The sequence below is a fragment of the Herpailurus yagouaroundi genome, unplaced genomic scaffold, assembly GCF_014898765.1.
Source record: "Herpailurus yagouaroundi ecotype Mexico unplaced genomic scaffold, PumYag 182, whole genome shotgun sequence".
NCBI classification, from domain to species: domain Eukaryota; kingdom Metazoa; phylum Chordata; class Mammalia; order Carnivora; family Felidae; genus Herpailurus; species Herpailurus yagouaroundi.
The window spans coordinates 54,925,781-54,948,015 of NW_024412413.1; the positions used below are offsets into that span (position 1 = coordinate 54,925,781).

At 36.5% G+C, this 22,235-nt stretch overlaps 1 protein-coding gene across 4 annotated transcripts in view; it reads left to right on the top strand.

The window, feature by feature from the left end:
• The window catches only part of TAFA2 (TAFA chemokine like family member 2), a 500,373-nt gene that overhangs the window by 314,952 nt on the left and 163,186 nt on the right, over positions 1-22,235 (top strand). For all 4 annotated transcript variants that reach the window (XR_005795471.1, XM_040491543.1, XM_040491542.1 and 1 more), the window contains exon 2: positions 9,436-9,542. Coding sequence is in view for 3 of the 4 variants with exons in the window: in XM_040491542.1 (XP_040347476.1) it covers positions 9,436-9,542 (107 nt within the window). In the remaining variant the exon portion in view is untranslated. The remainder of the gene's footprint in view (positions 1-9,435; positions 9,543-22,235) is intronic.

Genomic DNA, 22,235 nt, shown 5'->3' on the forward strand with positions numbered 1-22,235 from the left:
AGATGAATTCCAACTTAAATTGGCATTCTGTATTTTATCTGACAAATGTAACTAAGGTTGTCATTCTTGGTATAGCAATTCCATTAGGTCTAATCTCAAAAGACTGGTGTCTGGTAGATCCTGAACACTTAATTCTGTTTAATTCTGAAAGTGTTAACTCACCTTTCATCAAACCAGGGTGTATACATGAAAAAGGGTGCACCATGTAAAGATTGTTTATCTTATTTATAGCCCACAGTAATGAGATACAATAGTATCTCCTTTATCCAGTATCATGGCACAGAAGTGATGAAAAAAAATGCCAGATAACCAAGAGCTAGCACTCCATTTTAGCCTTTTTCAGTGCACACTATCCTAAAATGCAGCATGTGCTTTTGAGATACATTACAGAGAATGTGGAGCATTATTCATCTACTGTCTCAATGAGGACCAAGCCAGTGGGCAGAAGATCTGGATTCAAGACCACATTCCCACTTATAACTTGTCTTCAGATTATTCTTGCAGATTCTCATGTGTAATCTGGGGATATTAATACATGCAGAGCTTTGTTCAAAGAGTTATCATGAGGATTCAGTGATACATTAAACAAGCCAATATATTTTAAGCCAGTACATTTAGAGCTGTAGAAACATATGCAGTAATATTAGTAACTTCAGTTAGCATGCTGTGCTCTACTTACCTCTAGGGGCATCTAGGGAGTATTTGTCCTATTTCTTTAACAGGCTTTTTTTTTTTTTTTTTTTGAATTTTTAAAAAAATTTATTTATTTTGAGAGAGAGAGAGACAGAGAGAGAGAGAGAGAGAGAGAGAGAGAGAGAGAGAGAACAAGCACACATGAGCAAGTGAGGGAGAGACAGAGAGAGGTAGAGACAGAATCCCAAGCAGGCTCTGTGCTATCAGTGCAGAGCCCAACACAGGGCTCTTATCTCAGGACCCTTGAGTTCATGACCTGAGCCAAGATCAAGAGTCTGAGGCTTAACACACTGAGTCACCCAGGCACCCCATGGAGTATTTGTCCTTATACCTAATGATCCTAGAATGCTGTGTATTTATAGATTTGATGTATGCTTTGTTATCCTTTTATCACTATTTATTTTGAAGAACCATCAGAAATCTCTGTTCGTTAGCCCTGCCTCCAGTTTTTAGCCTGTTGCTTAATATTCTCACCTTTTAATTCTGTAGACTTAGCCCACATCCCTAAAAGTAGGTTTATGTCTTACTTATGATTAGAGAACATGAGGTCTTTTTGTTGCTCAAGGACTTTTTCTATTTCACTCATTCTTAGAATGAAGCTATGCTCCAAATATTAATAATATAAAATAAGATACAGTTTTGATGTCTACTGTATTCTGGTTTGTGGTAGATGCTTTGTATACATCGTTTTTATTCTTACAACAGTCCCACCAATATGTAATAGTATCCACGCATTCCATATGTGGGCCTTGAGACTTAAAGCTGTTAATAGACAAATGAATTTATCAAGTTTCCTTAAGTGTTAGAGCCAGTATCTCACTCAAGCAGGTATTTCTGACTTGTAAGCCAATGCTCTGAGAGAAGGACCTTTGAAGAAATAGTAACACCTCTGATCTATCATATATCTTTACTTTTTTATTTTAAAAAAATTTTTTTAATGTTTGTTTATTTTTGATAGAAAGAGAACGTGAGCAGGGGAGGGTCAGAGTGAGAGGGAGACACAGAATCTGAAGCAGGCTCCAGGCTCTGAGCTGTCAACACAGAGTTTGACGCGGGGCTCAAACTCACAGATGGTGAGATCATGACCTGAGCCAAAGTTGGATGCTTAACTGACTGAGCCACCCAGGCACCCCTATCATATATCTTTTATTAAGTTCCAACTGTCACATGAATTCTTGTTTGTTAGAGTGGCGTTCCTGCTTGAGAATATAGTGACATTCTCGTTTTATAGATGGAAAAGGAGGGTATGTGATTCAATTGTAATCACAGATGCACAGCACTGGGGTTCAATTTAGTTATCCTCATTGCAGATATCTTTCTAGGACTTTCATAAACCTCCAGTGATTGACTTATTTTGCCTTCTTTCATTTTTGCCAGTTTGGTGTATTAGAGCTTGGATCCCTAGAATATTGCATGTTTCTGGAGAAATCATTTAAGTGATGATACATTTCTATTTCCTATCATTATGGTCTTTAGGTGGCAAAGGCATTTGTACACAATCAACACTTTGGCTATACATTGCCAGGCATTAAGCAAAAGTTCTCCCTGGGTTTCTACACCCATGAAAATTGCAGTATTGTGGCAAAATGAATGGAAGTATAAAATTTGGGTGAAGGGAGGAGGCAGTTGTGGTTCTTAAATGGATCTTGTACTTGCTACCAGGCAAGCCTTGGAAACCATTGGAGCTTTTTTTGGCAAAACCTCCAGGGTTGACTTAACTGAATAAAATACCAAATGTAGATTCATCATGAAACACTAATGTAAAAAATAGAATGAAATTTTTAAAGCCATTGTTTTAATTCAGAAAGAGTTGAGAAACTGATTAAGATTCCAAAAACTTTGTTTTGAAGTTACCTAAGGAAATACAAGCTAACTGGGCTAATCATATGAATGGCATATGAAAATGCAACTCTAAACTTTTGATCATATTTACAAGATGGGAAGTCCAGATTCTAATTGTTCAGGAGGGAGGTTTTAATTTAAATGTACGTGGTAAGTAAATTGCAGTAATGAAAATGTGTTGAATCAACCACCCCAGCTTCTGGATGATGTAACACACAGTGTAGGATTACTGGTAGAGTTGCATGATTATCTCTTAGGTTTGTTACTATATATTCTTTTATATGCACAATACTTTAATATTTAATCTAGATATTACTGTCTACTTCAAAGATAATTGCTATTTCAGTCAACAACTTGGATATAGTAGATAGAGTCATAGTATTTATCATAAAATGTTCATCAAGCTTGACATTCTTCTTGGATAAAGCCAACAATGTTGTGAAATTTGTGGCTCTACATGTGCTATTCAGTAGGCTTTTTCTAATTACCTATCAGCAAATGAAGAATCATTTAGTTTTGGAAGATACATTTGTTTCAATATAAAATGAGGAAATTAGAAGTAGTAATAATCATAAAAAACAATGTTATAACAGCATCGTAATAATAACATAGTTATGGAACATAAAAATGTACAAAAACTTCAGTCTTCAAGTTTATCCTCACTTTGATATCTTTACCTTCTCTCTTCCTCCTCTCCCCTTCCCTTCACTCTGTTCAGATCTCTCTAGCACCACTGTATTTTTACTTGTCTTCTCTGCATGTATCTTGAGAGATTAATCTGGTCTTTGTTTTTATTTCCTTGCCTCCCACTCAGTCCTCTTTTTATTTTATCTCCTATTACTCCATTAATATGTATGTGGTTCTTACCATTAGCATTCCTAGCTGCTGAATATAATAGAAATTTAATTGTTTAAATTAAAAGACACCTGTGGCTTAGTCCGTTAAACATCCAACTCTTGATTTTGGTTCAGGTCATGATCTCACAGGCATGAGATGGAGCCCCGCATAGAGCCTGCTTAAGATTCTCTCTCTCCTTCTCCATCTGCCTCCCCCCACCCACCCAAGCACGTGTGTGTGTTTTCTTTCTTTCTCTAAAAATAAATAACAAAAAAAGAAGTAATTAAAGTTATTCATTAAATAGGATTCATTTCTTTTGATTGTAAAATCAGTATACTCATTCCTTCATTGAACAGCTGTTGATATTCCATGATGTTGGTATTCTTTGTGCTGGAGCAATGATTACTAGACAGGACCTGCTCTCATGAAAATTATCTTTTAATGGAAAGAAGAATAAAGTAAACCCTAAAGATGTATAAATAAGTGAATAAGGCCACTTCAGATTGTAATAAGTGGAGAAAGAGAACAAGAGAGACTGTGGGGTGGGTTTCTCTGGACTCTGGAAAGTAGGCTGGTCAGGAGCCACTCTGTGGAGGCTATCATAGATAGAAGCTCACTGTACCAAGACCTGGGGGGGGGAGACTTTAAGGCAGAGCTAGCAGTTAGTGTAAGGTCTAGAACAAGCTTGGCATGAGGGTGTTGGTTTGTACCCTTGGGAGTTTCCTGGGTGAAATCTAAAACTGACTCCCATACACGTGGGGCAAGGAGAAAGTGAAGAAAGAGGCAGGCCCCTCCAGATTGGTAGGTGTCAGGGAAGGGAATACTAAGCAAGGGGACTTACATATTAGGCTTGTCTTGGGTGGCTGCAAGCAGAGTAGATGTCTCCACCCACCCACCAGACTCTTAAAAGTATATATAGAGTCCTGAATGGTGTTCAGTCACGTATACCATTCCAGATGGTGTCAGCAACACCTTCTACTCTCAAGAGTAGGTCTTTGAAACAACTCCCACTCTGTAAATGGTGGGAAGAATGTATCTTCCAAGGATAGGCAAGGGGTGAGAAGCCTCTGATTGCCTGGGTCCAGCTCGGCAGCCAATTATCAGTCATGTCTTCTTGATGAACTTCCCCAGCAAAAGGATAGAGAGAAGGCCAATGTGGCTTCAGTGTAGGCAAGGAAGGGACCAGGAATGTGAGGTGAGGTCAGAGAGGTCTAGGGGGGAGATGATGTTGAGCTATCTTTCTGGTAAGAATTTTAGATTTTACTCTGGTTTCAATAGGTAGGTAAATTCTGGGATTTAAAGTAAGGAGTGTGTGTTTGGCAGGGGTGCAGGAGGGTTAGGGGGAGTTAATATGATTGAATTTAAATTTTATAAGACCAGTCTGGTCCCTGTGAGGAGAAAAGGAACTGGTGTTATCAATTGTAGCATTCTGCCTCAAGGGTAAATTCCTGTACTAGATTCGGCTGATAAAGTCCATGCCTACACTGGATTGGTATGCACATTAGATCAGTGTAGAGGAGAGCCCTAAAAAGACCCTTATGTGTATTGTCTTACATGGCCTTTATTTCTACAGAGCATATTAAGCTCAAGGGGAGCCCAGGTGGATACTAGGCTCCAGCTTTTATCGGTTTCCCATGCATCTTCTCCTCTTTAGATCAGCTAAACTTACTTTCTGTTTTTATGGGGAGACGATCTTTCTAGCAGCGTAACAGTTTTTCAGTTCTTGCTTATTTACAATTAAACACACTTTTAACATCAGTAGGGAGGCGAAGGGTTTCCCAGTGCTTCAAAGATGAAATCTAAGAGAATATAACTGAAACATGTCATATGAAAGAAAGGAGTAGGAGAAAGTCTGAAGGTTTAATTGTCAGTTTTCTCCTCTGACATCCTTCAACATCCTCCACTGCCAAGGTTACCCTTACTGAATTATCCCGTTTCCCTTGTGCTCCTTGTAAGCTACTGCTGCTGGAGGAGCAATTTCAAGGTTTCATTCTCTGTGTGTATTTATCCTGCAGTTTCCCGTTTCTTCTTCCCTCAGAGGTTGCTGTTAAAAAACGCACTTATATTTTGTCATTTTCGCAGATGAAGGGGACAGTTCTGAAAGTGCGTCTGACCCTTGACTGTGGTGGACACGTTCAAACTGGGGTCTGGTGTTTACACACTGAATGAGAAGTGAATGCCCCCTCTTCTGTGCTCTCACAGAAGGTCAAGAAGAAATGGAGCACTCAGCCTTCTTCCTTCTTGATAACGCTCCTTTGTTGAAAACCCTCCTTCACTCCATTGCACTTCAGTTTGCTCAAACTTGATTGTTCTTTAAAACTGAGTTAGAATAGCACCTGGCTGGCTCAGTCTGGCATCTGCCTCTTGATTTGGGCTCAGGTCCTGATCTCGCAGTTGATGGATATGAGCCCCTCATCTGGTTCTGTGCTGATGGTGCAGAGCTTGCTTAGGATTCTCTCTCTCTCTCTCTCTCTCTCTCTCTCTCTCTCTCTCTCCTTCTCTGCCCCTCATGCACCCTCTTTCTTTCCTTTAAAATAAATAAACTTAAAATCAGAATAAAACACATTCCAGATTGGATTTCTCCTTTTTTCTTCTCTTCCAGATTGCCCTTTCTTGTCTACCCCTCTCCCACCTCTTTCTCACATTCTTCTTTGTTTGTCTTTTCCCAGTTTTACCCTAAAGAAATGACACATACTTGCTTCCTCCTCGTGTTGACAACTACACAATATATTTGGATCTAGGATACTACCAACATTCAACAAAAACTCATTTTCCATTCTAAGCTGACCCTTGGGCTATGCCCTAGCTATTCACAAACGTATGGAGTACATTCCCTATCTTTAGGAACCTTATATGACAGTGAGGGATGGAGATAAGTAAATGGAAATTATAATAGTGTGGCACATGGCTGGTGTGCGTAAGGAAGGATGCTCAACCTGGTCCTGGAAGGACTGCTCATCTGCCCCTTGACCAGTGAATAGAATGTTAGCATTAACAAGAATGGAGGATGGAGTGGATGGCTGTTAGGTTTTAGGTGACGTGGAAGTGAAATTTGGCTGGAAGAAATTGAGGAAATGTAATGGAGTTAAAATACAGACAAGGAGCATGTGTGGAGAGGGAGATGGGGAGGAAAGCCCTAACATTAAGATTAGGGACATAGTCAAAAAAAATGTTTATCTCTGATTTAGGTTTTTTTTTTTTAAATATAATTGCTAACAACTTATTAAGCGTGTTTACTTCTGAACCCAAGGGGATTCTTGTGAAGGTTTTAATCATGTAAGGCGTGTCTCATGATCATAGTTATGTATTTGACCACACTCTATTACATTCAGTCAACAATATTAGGCACTTACTGACTGTTAAACACTACAAATTTGGTCATGAAAAAGGCAGACAGAGAGCTTGTCTTCAATTCCAGAGGTGTTGAAGTAACACCTCTGGTTGAAGGTGACAGTGTTGGCAGTAATAAATTAGCTAAGAGAGAAATTTGGGCGGTGTGAACTGCAGTATTGCAGTAGGAATGAAAATAAGTGTATACATTTAAGAAATACTCAGGAAGTAGTACTGACCAAAGATGATAATTGACTGGAGGGGATGGAGGGGGTGTGAGAGGGAGAAGGAAGTGGTCTTTATACATCTCCACATGTTGCATTGTATTCCCCTTCCTTTCTTAGTTTGACAGCCTGGTGACTTTGTGGGTGTTTCTGTTTCCATGTATCCAGTTACCAGTTTGACCAGCTGTCAGTTCTGTCATCCCATTTGGTGAGTGCACAATGGTATGGAAAATACAAATGGGTCATTGACCTTGTAGCAGAGGCCATTTGCTATGGGAAAGCTATTATCAAGAATTATGCTAAGCAGCTCTTCTTGTCAGATGAGTTTTGCTAAACTGTTCATTCAGTTATATGATATGCAGTACAGTAAGATTGCAGGGATCGGGTGTGTGTGTGGGGGGAGGCAGGAGGGCCAAAAAATTTTTAGAAAAAGTATAGAAAAAGTAGATTCTCAGAACAAAACTAGTAGTAAGAGTCCTGAGAGGAAACAAAGGCTACAAAATCGAAGGTGTAGAATGGGTATTTGGTTTCCGGAGAGAGAATACAAGACCAGATTATTTCTCCAAGAGGTTTCCTGGGAACACTTGTATCCTGTGTTACTCTGTGGAGAAAGGCTTCTGGAAAATGCTGCACACTCAGATATGCCTCTTACATTTGTTGAATCCCATACACAAACATATATGCCCCCTATGTTTTTCACTAATACTGTAATAACATTCTGTGAAAATTGATGCCTCACAGAATGCCCCAAGGGAAATGCTGGACTAACCAATGAATTGTTTTATTTGATTTAAAAGTTTACTTATTTATTTTTGCAAACTCCATTGTGTTTATATACATACACCTTTTACATAGTTGTAATTTCAGTGTAGTTTTTAGAAAACAGCATGTATTTCCATTGCTATCATTGATTATAGTAATTGTTAACATTTATCGAGTACTTATTATCTTCTGTGTATAGTGTATACACAGTGCATACAACTTCTTCATGCCAAGGAATATTAGCATATATCTATATTAAAATAGATAATAATTCAATTTTAAGGCATTTACCCATATGAAAGACTCCTTTTCAAAATTATACAAAATTATAGCCATCATTGCTACCACTGAATCATATTTTTGGAGATGGAATTTTTGGAAGTAAAGATGTGAGGAAAGAGGTAACTTAGAGAATCCAGAGGAAGAAGAATCAAGCTAGGTCAGAAAGTGACCTCATGAACCTTCCCTAGAAATAATGTAAGAATCTGTAGGTCAAACAAGAATGGAGTTCAATATAGGACCAGAATCTGAGAAGGCACTAAGTGATGGACAAATATTTTATGTCCCTCAGAAATAAATGCAGATGAATTGTATTTTATATCAGTTTAACTCACCCCTTAACAAGGCAGTAATGTAAGGAATTTAGAATTAGGCATTTCTGGGTTTGAATGTTTATTCTATCATTAAATATGAGCTTAGGCAAATTTCTAAATTTCATCTTTGAAATGGCGATGGACATACCAATATCCCAAATTTGTTGTGAAGAACGACTGAAATAATGTCATAGAAAGTTAGAGAAAGTAGGTGCTGAACTTTTATTATAGGTGGCTATTATTTTATTAGAACATCACTTTCCTGAGTTTTGTGCTTTCAACTTGAAAGTGTTTGCTTGGGGGGCACCTGGGTGACTCAGTCAGTTAAGTGTCTGACTTTGGCTCAGAACATGATCTTAACGTTCATGAGTTCGAGCCCTGCATTGGGCTCTGTGCTGACAACTCAGAGTGTGGAGCCTGCTTCAGATTCTGTGTCTCTCTCTCTCTCTGCTCCTCCCCCACTTGTACTCTGTCTATCTCTGTCTCCCAAAAATGAATAAACATTAAGAAAAATAATAAAATGCTTGGTATTTTTCATTCTGCTTTTCCATTTCTCTCCTGCTTCTGATAAAGTGCAGAATGGTGGATTCCAACAATATTAAAACATCTGTGTGTCTCTAATGGTAGAATTGTAAGAAGTTGTACCAGGTGACTGTTTTTTTTTTTTTTAAAGCGCATTAGGAATAATAGATTTGAAATGAGTTTATTCTGGGCAGGAATTCATCTCACACATTTTATCTAAACTGTTACTCTGACCATTTGACTTGGCATTGAAGAAGGAATCTTTTAGGAAAAAAGTAAGATAAGTCACTTATTTATTCAAACAACTATGCCTCGGATTTTGTGAATAAGTTAATCTATATTTATATGGAGAAAAATGGTAATGTTTCCCAGTTGATTTAGGCTATTGTTAAGTGAATGAAGACTGACTGAGATAGGGCCTCTCTTATCTCTTTCATCATATCAAGGTAGTTTGTTTGGAATACTTTTATTTTTTCTTTTCAGAGTTTATATACAGTAAACAGCTTTCCAAATACAATAAATGCAATTTTCAGGTGTTCAGGTGTCATGAAAGCTTTAAATGTAGCACAATTATAATGGAAAAACAGTGATTTCATATGCTTAGGGTTTTTATTATTGTTTTTTATTTGCAGGATGAGTAAGAGATACTTACAGAAAGCCACAAAAGGAAAGCTGCTCATAATAATATTTATTGTGACCTTGTGGGGGAAAGTTGTGTCCAGTGCAAACCATCATAAAGGTAAGCTCTTCTGATTTTTTTTCCCCTCAGCTCTCTGTAGAAAGTGACTTCCTTTAACCCAGACTGTCCTGTTCTATCTTCACTGGTCTGTTAGTTTTACTGGGTATGGGTCCTTCCTGGTCATTCTCTTTAAGTAAAAATGCAGAGAGAGTTATCCTTGATATGGCTTTGTTAGGGGAAGCATGATTGCTTAAATGTTTCTAGGGTTATTGCCATTTCTGCGAAGAGTTCAAAGAGTTCAGAATTTTGGCTCTGCCTTTCTGCCGTCATTTCCATTTTCAAGGTATTGATGTTAAAATGTTTAGTTGACATGTAATAAACATGAATTTCAAATTGCAGTCATCCTGGTAATGAAAGGATCTGTATCTTAATATACATATATAATATATATGTAAATATGTATGTATGTGTATATATATATATATATGCACATATATATATATGTAAATTTCCCCTCAGTGCTTTTTATGGATCATATTTCTTCATGCCAGAGTACCTCTTTCACCACCTTTTGGACTCTATCCCTAGTACGATATTCAGCAGGTTCAATTCAGGACAGAGTGAGAATATTTGTTTTAAACATATGTGTTAAGCCTGACAGCTCAGGACCTTTCTGTTCTCTTTCCTGAGCGTAAGACTCAGTGTATGAATAACTACCTTTTCAAAATGAATTAAAATGGAGCTATTTCTGAACTGTCCCTACCATAATCAAGTATTCATAACCTGAATAGTCAATTCAGATTTTCCTGTGAAATATGATTTTACAATTCAATTTTCAGTCCTCTGTAAAGTCTAGAGATGAGCAACATTTAAATTTTATTTTGAGGGGGGGGGGAGGGAGTTAAGAGTGCCTTGAATTCTGTAACACTTAAATTAGTTACACATGTGCACTTCATTAGCGTCACATGGAACATTAACACCAGGGAGAGGAGGGATGTGTTGTGAGAGGTATGCCTCTTGGACAAAATCTTTACCTCCATGTTTAAAACCAAAAAGAGACATCTTTCAAAATAAGAGAGTTTTATGAAGCAGCCCTTCATATTTTATAATCCTGTTTTCACCCCACAGTGTGTGTGGCAGTGTATACATATAATATTAATTATATCATGTCGTTTTTAGAATTTCCTTCTTTCTTTAATACAGCATACTGATCCACAAATCAAACTTTAAATGGTCTTTGATAATTGTTATTAGTGTAAAATTAAAAAGATGGCGAGAAGGACGTTATTCCCCATGCCTCCAATTGGCAAAAATGGACCAAATCTAAGGACAAAGTTAGTGTTAATTACTCACCTCTTTTTTTTTTTTTTTTTTTTTTTTTTTTTTGAGAGACAGAGTCAGAGCAGGAACAGGTGAGGGACAGAGAGAGAGGTAGACACAGAATCTGAAGGAGACTCTAGGCTTGAACCCACGAACTGTGAGATCATGACCTGAGCTGAAGTCTGACACCTGACTGAGACACCCAGGCACCCCAAATACTCACCTTTTAATAAGACTTGCAAACTACTAGGGCCGAACCCCCTGCCTTCGCGTAACAGGAGAAGACACACATTCCTTCTGTGATGGGTGGTCACCCCAGTTCCCCTTCCCAGCCAATAAAAGAAGAATTGAGAGAAGTTGGGTGGAGGACGGTTATAGGAATGGTCGGTGTTACTCTTGTGAAGCAAAGGTTTGTGACAAAGACGCTTTGTCAGCTCAAAGCCAAGTGATAGGATCCATGCAAAATGCCCCTTTTGTTTTAAACTAATTTACATTTAAAATAGTAAGTATGGGGGCGTCTGGGTGGCGCAGTCGGTTAAGCGTCCGACTTCAGCCAGGTCACGATCTCGCGGTCCGTGAGTTCGAGCCCCACGTCGGGCTCTGGGCTGATGGCTCAGAGCCTGGAGCCTGTTTCCGATTCTGTGTCTCCCTCTCTCTCTCTCTGCCCCTCCCCTGTTCATGCTCTGTCTCTCTCTGTCCCAAACGTTGAAAAAAAAAAAATAAAAAAAAAAACAAATAAAATAGTAAGTATGATGTATATGTAAGTCATGTCTATAAAATGAATATGTGGTTCATGCTCACCACCCAGTTGAGAAATGTAGTATTTCTAATACTCTGTGGCTATGTCTGCCACTCTGATTTCATTCCTTTGTCTCTTAGATCCCCAGATAATCACTATTCTTAAATTTTGTGATTATAATTCTTTTGCATTTATTTCTAATTTCACTATGTCTTTACATCCAAATGACATATTCCTTAATTTTGGCTGTTATTGAATTTGCATAATAGTATTATACTGTATTCTTCTGTACTTTGCCCAATAAGTATTTGTGGCATTAATTATGGGTGATGGCATATAGCTCTGGTTTATTCATTTTTTACTATTGCTCTGTATTTTTTTGTATAAAGTCACCACAATTAATATATTTATATTCTCATACATGAACATTTGGTATTCTATTTTCTTGCCATTATGAACAATGCTTCTATAATATCTGCATACTTCTGGTGCACATGTGCGAGAGTTTCTCAGAACACATTCTGAGGAACAGAAATGCTGGTTCTCACCGCATGCATATCTTCAGACTTACCGGATGATGCCAAATGGTTTTCCAAAGCGTTAGTGCTAATAAAGTAGTTCAGGGCATATTTTCTTACTATCTTTGTAACCCTCTGTGTGTGTATGTATATCTCCTCTTTCTGTGTGACTAGTGCTCAGTGTGTCTTCTCTCTTTTCTTGATTGAGAAAACCAGAATTGGTCAATTTTATTCATTTTCAAATGATCCTGTCCTTTGTGTATCTTCTTATATGTCATTACTTTCTGCTCTTATCTTTATAGCTTCATTAATTGTATTTATTTTTATTTATATAACAATCACTTAAACTCAGTATAGGGTGGGTATTTGTGGGAAAGTGAAACTTTCTGGAGTTCTCAGTGCTCCAATAAAAAGCCCAGCCTCCTGAGATATATCACACCTAGAGTTAATTATATAGTTAATTGCTTTGATTCAAAAGAATGATAAAATTCCTCTTGTCCCCTCAAGTGAAATAAATGGTTAACAGCTTGGATTAGGTCCCTAGATTAAGCTCTCAAGGTGTCAGAAAGATTAGGGCCACTACCTTTCTAAGTATGAAACTCAGATCTTGGAGACCCCTGAGGTTTCTTTGACCCTTGGAAAGATGTATTTACATTCAAAAGATTAGAGTGAGAACCTAGGATCCTTTCCAACCCATCTCAAAGCAGCAAAAGATTTTTTTTTTTCCTTTCAGGATGGGAGAGGATGACTGTCTCTCCTGTATATAAGTGATGAAAAGCCCATTCTTCTCTCATTCACCTGTAAAGTATTCAGCTATTTGTGTAGGACATTTGAGCTGGTTTTCATCATGAGTAAGGCTTGGGGCACAGCAGGCCAATATACTTATTTATTGGGAGGTAATCATAATATCTATATCTGAATCTATATCTGATTCAGAGCACCTTGTGTAAACATTCAAGAGAAAAGTGAGAAAGCTGAATATTAAAAACTCAACAGCACTATTCTAAGAGCTTTACAGGGGGCGCCTGGGTGGCGCAGTCGGTTAAGCCTCCGACTTCAGCCAGGTCACGATCTCATGGTCCGTGAGTTCGAGCCCCGCGTCGGGCTCTGGGCTGATGGCTCAGAGCCTGGAGCCTGTTTCTGATTCTGTGTCTCCCTCTCTCTCTGCCCCTCCCCTGTTCATGCTCTGCCTCTCTCTGTCCCAAAAATAAATAAACGTTGAAAAAAATTAAAAAAAAAAAAGAGCTTTACAGACACTCATTTAATCCTCATAACAATCTCTGAAGTATGAAATATTATTAAACCCACTTTACAGATCAGAAATTAGCAAATGAAGGTTAAATACTTTGTCCCCTAATGGCTAGTTAGTAACTCGGAGGCAGGATTTAAATCTAGGCAGTCTTGCTTCATATAACCATGATATATACCTAGTAGTGAATTTCTTTTTACACTATTTATGGTTTGGTTGACTTTCTGAATCTGTGGATTGGTGTCTTCCATGAACTTTGAAAATATTTCAGGCATTATCTCATCAAATATTTCTTCTACACCACTATCTCTACTAAACTAGAGCTCTGGTCATGTGTATGTCAGCTTCCTCATAGTGTCCTCTGTGTATCTCAACCTTTGTATTTTCCACCTTTAAGTCTCTCAGTACTATATTCTGGGGTATTTATTCACATCTTCCTGCCACATTAGTTCTTTGTTCTCCTCAATCTAATCTCTCTTTAATCCATATATTGAGTTTTAGTTTCATCTACTATATGCTATTCAAGATTACTTTTTTTTTCCTTTTGGTGAAATTGACTTTTGATATTGATATATTTTTGTTGTCATTCATGTTTGCATTTCCTCTTTTTATGAATTTTATATAATATATGTTTTGTATATATCATATATGTTTTAAAGTATATATAGTTATATATATTTATATACAGACAATATATAGAGAATATATTATATGTTGTATACATATACAACATGTGTTGTATATACATATACATATATGTATATACATATACATATATGTATATACATATATGTATACATATATGTATATACATATACAACATATGTATATGTTGTATACATACAATATATAATATATACAGAATATATTGTATATATAATACATGTTTTGTGTATATTATATATAGGTTTTATATTTGAGTTGATTCTCTTTTCTAAAATTTTTGTGTCTTTTTCTTGGTGAATCTCACTCATGATATGTATTATAAAGTTTTGTGATTTGAAAAAAAAATTATGAACTAATGTTCATTGAAATCATGTTTGTGAGAATCTTTAAGGCCTGTGCTTAGGATGCATTCTTTCAGATGATTTGCGTATTACCCTATGTCCTAGGTATGGTTCTCCAGAAGCAGAGCCAAGTCGGGAATTCTTGTTTATGTGATTTATTAAAAGAGTGCTCTCAGGAGGAGAGCAAGGGCAGCAGGATAGAGCAGGAAAAAAAGGCTAAATACAAATACAGTCTCAGCTGGAGAATAGCCTGGTCAGGTCCTTTGAAGGTGCTCTGAAACATGAATTGCTCCAGAGTTGGCCTCTCCTTGAGATAAGATAGACAGCCTCGTCCACCCTTGTGTCTACTAGTAATTGTCTAGTCAAGTCTGTTGATTGCCTTCCTGGGGAAGTGGCTCTTCTTTTGCAGAGGGTAAACCTTTGAAGAAGGGAAGAGCTGAGAACATTCTGCTAACATTCTGCTCACATTCACAGCAAATGTAGGAAAGGTGCACAGCTGACAAAAAAGAATCTTGGTAATATTGCACCATCTGTATTCCATTACTGTCCATTTTTCATAGCTCTCATATCCACTTGCTGCTTATATAAGTTCACTTCATCCAGGCAAAGTTTATCAAATTGGTCACAGTTGGTTGCAATTTCTAAGAAAAGGTACTTGATAATACAGTTGGTACCAAGGCCATTACTGATACTCATGATCTGTCCAGCCCCCTAGCCATTTAGGTTTCACTTTCCTTTAGCCAGCACTTCTCATCAGGTAGCCTTGCTTGATGTTTTACCCAGACCTAATACCTGAGGATTCTGAGCCCTGGATTATCATGTTCTTAATGCTATGGTTGTACTTACAAGTTTATAGTTATAACTGACATGAAGATGCTAAAAAATGACCCAGTGAATCATCCGAGAGCCTAACATACTCGTTTCTGTACTTCCTCCTTCCATTCATAGCAACTACCCTCTTCCTCATGGTCATCAGGGTCATTTGCCACATCAATATTATTAACTCCTTTCTTTCTTGTTGGTCTATGCGGTTTACCAGGAAGCAGCTGTAGCTTTGTGTTCAGCTGAACTCCTACTGTTTCCCCTGGTAAAAGTATCCCCTTTCTGGGAACCAGTACTCCTAGACTTATAGAGTCTATCGGCAGTTTTCATAAGAGTATTAAGTTATGGTAATTCCAATGGGATATTTGTTTTACTCAGTAATTTTCATGTACCTAAAATAAGGGCTGAGAATATATCAGTACATAAAAGAGGCAAAAATTTTTGTCTTTATGGAACTTTTGTCCTCGAGGTAGGAAAACAGATAATAAAGAGAAAAATAAAATGGTTTTATCATGTAAGTGCTATGGAAAAAATAAAAGAAGAAAGGTATAAGAAGTGTTCAAGAGGGATTGTAATTTTAAATAAAGCCTTTGGGTAAGACTTAAAGTTTCCACTAGAGCCAGCCACAGAAATATCTAGGGGAAAGGTGTTGCAGGCAAAGCAGCAATAAACATGAATGGTTTCAAGTAGGAGCATGCTTGGAGACAGTGAGGAGGATGATATGCATAGAGGAGAGTATGTAAGAAAGATAGTGGTAGGAGATTAGGTCACTACAGAACAGGCAAATGAAGATGAAAGAATGGAATAAATAACTCTAAAATATCAGTGCCATAGCATTGTGCTCTCAAGAGCAACCAAATGGAGAATTGTGTTACTCTGCTTTCTGAACACGACGTAGGAACACTAGAAATCCAGAGCATTTGGGTTTGAAAAATGAGATATCTAAAAATCAGAAAATGTCACCAACTTAGTAAAATATTCTGAGCTTTGGGAACTAAAAGTCCCTCACACACAGATAAATAAGTTTATTGCTGTAACTGCCGTGGAGATTCAGTCCTGAATTCTCATGATTGTACTGAGCTGGGCACTTTGGGAAGGGATGGTGATTAACTCAGAGCATTGTGACAGCCAGTCAGAAAGCATAAGCAGTATTTCCCCCTTGGAAGCAATTACATTAGGTCCAGCTTCAGATATTAGGGATCAGAGAGGAAACATTTCAGTTTAGGACTTGAAGTTCCCTACAGAAAAATATAGTCATTAATCTTAGGAGGCTAATACATTTTCTAGCCTTTTCTTCCTCTACCCATCATGTCGAAACTAAATCTAAAGAAAATGAGTCATCACAGGATATTTGGGTTGGAAAAAGGATCTGTATTAGTGTAAAAGAAATACACACAGTTGAGTTATATACAAAAAAAAATCAAAATTCCTTAGCTAAGATTTAATATATATTATCCTCATTGTCATACAAAGTAATTACTAATCTGAGTTGAGACTTTTGATTAAATGGAATTTTTTCCAAAGGAAAAAAAAAATTAAAATTCAGATGATTTTTAGTTCAAAGCTTGGAAGAGAGAGCTGTCATTTAATTTTTGTTTTTCGGTAGCTCTTTATTTCTTTGTTGGTTTATTTTCATAGTTTATTTATTTATCTAACCAATGACCCAGTAAACAAAATTTATATTGAAGGCCTGTTAATGTATATTGAGATTGTTAATCTATTTTGAGGATCAAGTTTTAGATCAAGTTCTGGAGATATAAAAGTGAGCAAAATGGCACAGTGTAGGAAATATAGTCCATAGTATTGTAATAGCATTATATGGTAACAGATGGTAGCTACACTTGTCGTGAGCACAGCATAACATATGAACTTATCAAATCACTGTGTTGTACACCTGGAACTAATGTAACATTGTGTTTTGACTATACTTCAATAAAAATAAAAGTGAACAAAATAGACATGACCCACGTGCTATGAAGCTTATAGTCAGAGAAGAAAACATTAATCTGATAATCAGACAAATATTTAATTAAAATGGTATAAGAGTATTATAAAAATAAAATTTCAGGATAAGAGTATCTGAACTGTAAAATGATGGAGGGTGATCAGGGAAGTCTTTTCTAGAGAAGAGACCTTTGAGCTGAGTTTTGAATGGGGAGTGGGAATTAAGTAGGCACAGGGTGGGGCATCCAGGCCAGAGTAGCAGCCTGTGCGAGGTGCTGAGATATGAAGGAACAGAATGCTCTGGAGCTGAGAAGACTGCTGCGTCTGCAGAGAAAATAAGCAAGGAGGTTAGTGGCATTCAGTCAGCTTGGAAAGGTGGCTGGTGTAGCTCCTTTGAGGCCATATTCAGAATGCTGGTTTTCTAACAGTTAAAATTGATCCAATTTAGCTATGATATTAATAGATTCTCTTGGGCTGGTTTTCACCTGACTATGATGTATACCAAAGTTTAGGAATCCTGATTTATAATTCAACATCCATTCATGATAAAAACTCTCAACAAAGTGGGTTAAGAGGGTACATAACTCAAATAATAAAGGCCATATGAAAAACCCTCAGCTAACATCATACTCAGTGGTGAAAAACTGAGATCAAGACCAAGACAAGGATGTCTACTCTCACCATTTTTATTGTATATGGTACTTAAAGTCCTAGCCACAGCAATCAGGTAAGAAAAAGAAATAAGATAAGAAAAAGATAAGAAAAAGAAATCAGAGGCATCTGTATTGGTAAGGAAGCAGTTAAGCTGTTTCTATTTGGAGATGACATAACATTATCCCTAGAAAACCCTGATGACTCCACCAAAAAACAAAACAAGCCAACAAACACAAATTCTTAGAAGTAATAAATACAGTAAAATTGCAGAATACAAAAATAATGCCCACTGAGAGTGTCTATACACTAAGAAAGAGAAATTAACAAAATATTTCCATTTACAACTCCACCAAAAAGAATAAAATACCTAGGAACAGACTTAACAAGGGAGATGAAAGACTTGTACTCTGAAAACTATAAAATATTGATACAATTCAGTGTTGTAAGGATCTTGTTTGTGGAAACAATTGGATTAATGTTCCCATAGAAAGAAAAGTGGCCAGAACATAAAACTGACCTAATTATGAACTTTTAACAACATATTTAATTATTTTATTTTATTTTCAGAGTAATACATGTTCATTTGAGAAATTTTGGTAATGAAGAGAAATATCAAGAAGACCATTAGGGTTACCTATAATCCTTTCGCATGGTAATTATTAGATGTCATTTGGGCGTATTTTCATCTGGTATAATTTATGAACATGTTAAAATGTCTGAGAGTTTGATGTTCATTCATTTATTTATTCACACATTTATTGACATGGACATAGGTAAGTGAGAGACTGAACTGCCCTGAGCTGGTGATTCTGTTTTAAACGATGAAGACAGAGGTGTTGTCTTCCTGGAGTTTATCCTTCCATGTCCTGATATTTTCTTCTTTTATTTTAAGATATCTCATACATACAGAATAAAACATGTATGTACACTTGCAAGAATAATTATAAAGTAAACAACTGGGCAACCATCAACTAGGACGAGAAATAGAATATTGTCATCCTCTAACAGCTCCTTATGCCTCACCCTCATTATAACCCCTCCTCTTACAGGTGTACTCCTTTCCTGACTTTCTCCCCCTAAACAACAGAACATAATTTTGTGTGATTTTTAATTTCGTAAAAGTGGAATCCTATTATGGACATTTTTTAAGTGTTATTTATTGCTTGCCCTCAAGATTTTCTCTAGAGATTCATCTATGCTGTGACATAGGATTCTACTATATGAATATACTGTTATGGTTTATTTCTTTTATGATTGATGGACATTTGGGTCTTTCAAGTTGTTGGTTGTTTTTTAACAACACTGCAATAGACTTTATTGTACATGTATTTTGCTTTACATGTAAAAAATTTCCCCAGGATATATTTCTAAGATAAGAAATTTATGACTCATCTGATAACTGCATATTTAACATTCCCCTTCCCCCCACTTTGTATAATTAACAGTAAATGATGTGTATTAACTTATATATCTAAACACCATTCATAAACACAAATCTTATCTGGGGCTTAAGAAAACATAATAATGTACTCTAAATTCCTTTGGTAAATTACTTCTCTCTAGTCTTAGATTTCTTGGGGACTTTTTTTATTTGTTCGTACTAATATAAAATTTTTGTGCAATAATCATTTACATGTAATATTAATTCATTACATTTATTAATAAATTTTGTTCATATTCATTTCTTTACATAGTTAACACTAATGACAATTTCTGAGGTCAAAAAGAATGAAACAGGTTTGTATCATTCAATGTTCACTCTGGAATGAGGAGATCATACTAGGGTATTTAAAAATAGGGAATTGGCTACAAAAGTATTGAAAGGGTGGGAAAGGAAACAAGGAGGGTGATACTACTCCCCAGACATTGGTAACTGCAGAAAGCCATTCCTGCCTCTAGAGGTGGAAGAACAAAAAAACAAAAACAAAACAAAATCCCCCCAAAACGCAGTGTTACCCAGAGCTCCTGAATGTATTTGCTGTCGAGGTTGCTGAAACACTGGTACTGCTTTAGGAATCACTTCCAATGCCACTGAGTAGGAAGCCTGCACCAATTCTGATGCTGCCAGACAGACTCCACTAATGCTGCCAAAGCCCACAGGCATCTACATTATCCTTCCTTAGCACTTCTGAAGCCAGAAACAGGAAAAAAAAAAAAAATAGATGGCTCTTTGTTCTTCCAGTCTCCCTTTCTTATGAGAACCTTCCTCTGAGAAACAGACTCCAAGATGGAATTCAATGTGCAAGAAATTTATTGGGGGAGACACTTTTGAAGTACAAAAGAGGCAGGAGCAGGAGGAGTAGACGGAGGCAAGCCTTTAGAGCATGAGGAAGTTCTGACCCCTGTGCAAGAAGAGAAGAAAAGAAGGAAGGTTGAGGAGGAGGAGCCTCAAACTTCAGCACAGTTTTGAAAACATCTTAGGCAAACTTGGAATCCTTAAGCAAGGGTTACCCTTTGGAGAGAGTCCCATTATGTGCTATAGAATTCTTGTCATGCTCAGCCACTGGTAGCAGCTCAGGGAATGTGTGGCCTTGGTGGGAGCCTATAATGGATCTACAGGTGGGACAGGTGGACGTCATAGGTCGACTATGTTCTTTGCAGTGGGTTCTTTTGAGGGAGATCTAAGCACACACCTTATGGCTGTCATACCTTGATGGACAGTATCTAAATGGCAAGGCAATCTGAGAAATCTAATATCTAAGATCCCACTCCCCCTTCAGTACAGAGAGGAACATAGAAAAATGAATGTTGGAAAAGAAAGTGTCAAATATCTACCACAGGAATATTTATATAGGAATGTATATTATATATGCAGGAATAGTTATATTATCAATTTACTCTGTCTTCCCTCGCAGAGGTATATAAAACTTCCCATCTTACCACTCTGAAAATATTGGCTATTAGTTTAAAAAAATCTTTTTTAAATAAAAAGGTCCTTACATAGTTATTCAAGTTTTAGTTAATATTTTTGAGTACTAATGAATGAATACATTTTGAACTCTTCATTTTCTATTATTTGAATTATTCATCGTTTCCTTTGCCAATTCAGTGTTTCTTACTGTTGATCTGTTTGAAAACCTTACATAACTCTTAAAGCTTGATCATGTTCATTGTGTATTTTCAGTTTATATGCTTTCCAAATTTAATGTTGTTTTAAAATAATGTTTATATTTTTCAGAACGTAAAGCATCCTATGCTTGTTGGAGATAGTTTGGAAAGTATATAAAAATATAAAGAAATTCTATAACACCTATAATCTTACACATATATCACTATTTATTCTTGAATATTATTCATATAATATCCAAGAATATGTTATATCCATAGATTTTTCTTATTATATTGCAAGACTATCTTCATATTTCTTATGAAAATATTTAGCCACACTATATTATTGGGTAGTTAAGCTGTTTATTTTTCTCTGATAAAATAGTTCTTATAATGATCATTTGTATGTTGCTTTTTCCCATATCTGTTAATTACGCTAGATTTTTAGTGATGGAATTATTAGGTCAAATGACTTAAATTTTAAAATATTACTGTGTTTGGACAATGGTATTTTTAACTATAAAATTATTTGTGTTCTTTTTAGAAAAATCTAAAAGAAGCACTGATAAAAATGATCTAATATAGGATGTTTATTAATATTTATTATATGTTAAATGTATATATATTGATATATAGTGTCAAGTTGCAAACATCCCAATTTACGTTACCGTCAGCAGGGAATTTATACATTCTTGTCAACACCGAGATTTATCGTTCTGTTTAATCTTGGTTGAGTTCATCTTGTTTTAATTTGCAATTCTTAATTACTAAAATGATACACATCTTCATTGATACATTGATCACTGATATTTTTATTAATTATCTTTTCATGTATTTTATCTATTATTTTCATTAGAGGACCCTGTTTTTCTTTATAGTTTTATGAAAGCTCTTTGTAAAGAACAAATGCTTTGTGTCATGTGACCGGTAGTTTATATTTTGTCTAGTCACTGTGTTAGCACACACTTTGTGTGAGCCCCCAAGCCCCAGTCTATTTTAATCCATACTTCTTTTACTAACTTGGAGGTAATCTTGCCTCTCCTTTTTTGTTGGGGGGTGGGGGGTGGAATATCTGGATACTTTTAAGACAGTTTCTTTTACCTTAAATTTAAAAAAAAAAATGAATATTGCCAATATATATCTAGGTTTAGTTTCTTCCAATTATGGAGTAAATCTTTCCAAGCTTAGATTTCAGTTTTCAAAGAAAACCTTACTGGGGCACCTGGGCAGCTCCGTCAGTTAAGCGTTGGACTCTTGGTTTCAGCTCAGGTGATGATCTCATGTTTTGTGAGTTTGAGCCCCACATCTGGCTCTGCCCTGATGGTGTGGAGCCTGATGGGGCTTCTCTTGCTCTCTCTCTCTCTCTCTGCCCCTCCCTTACTCAAGGCACTCTCTCTCCCCAAATAAATAAACTTAACAAACAAACAAACAACAAAAACAAAGAACAAAGAA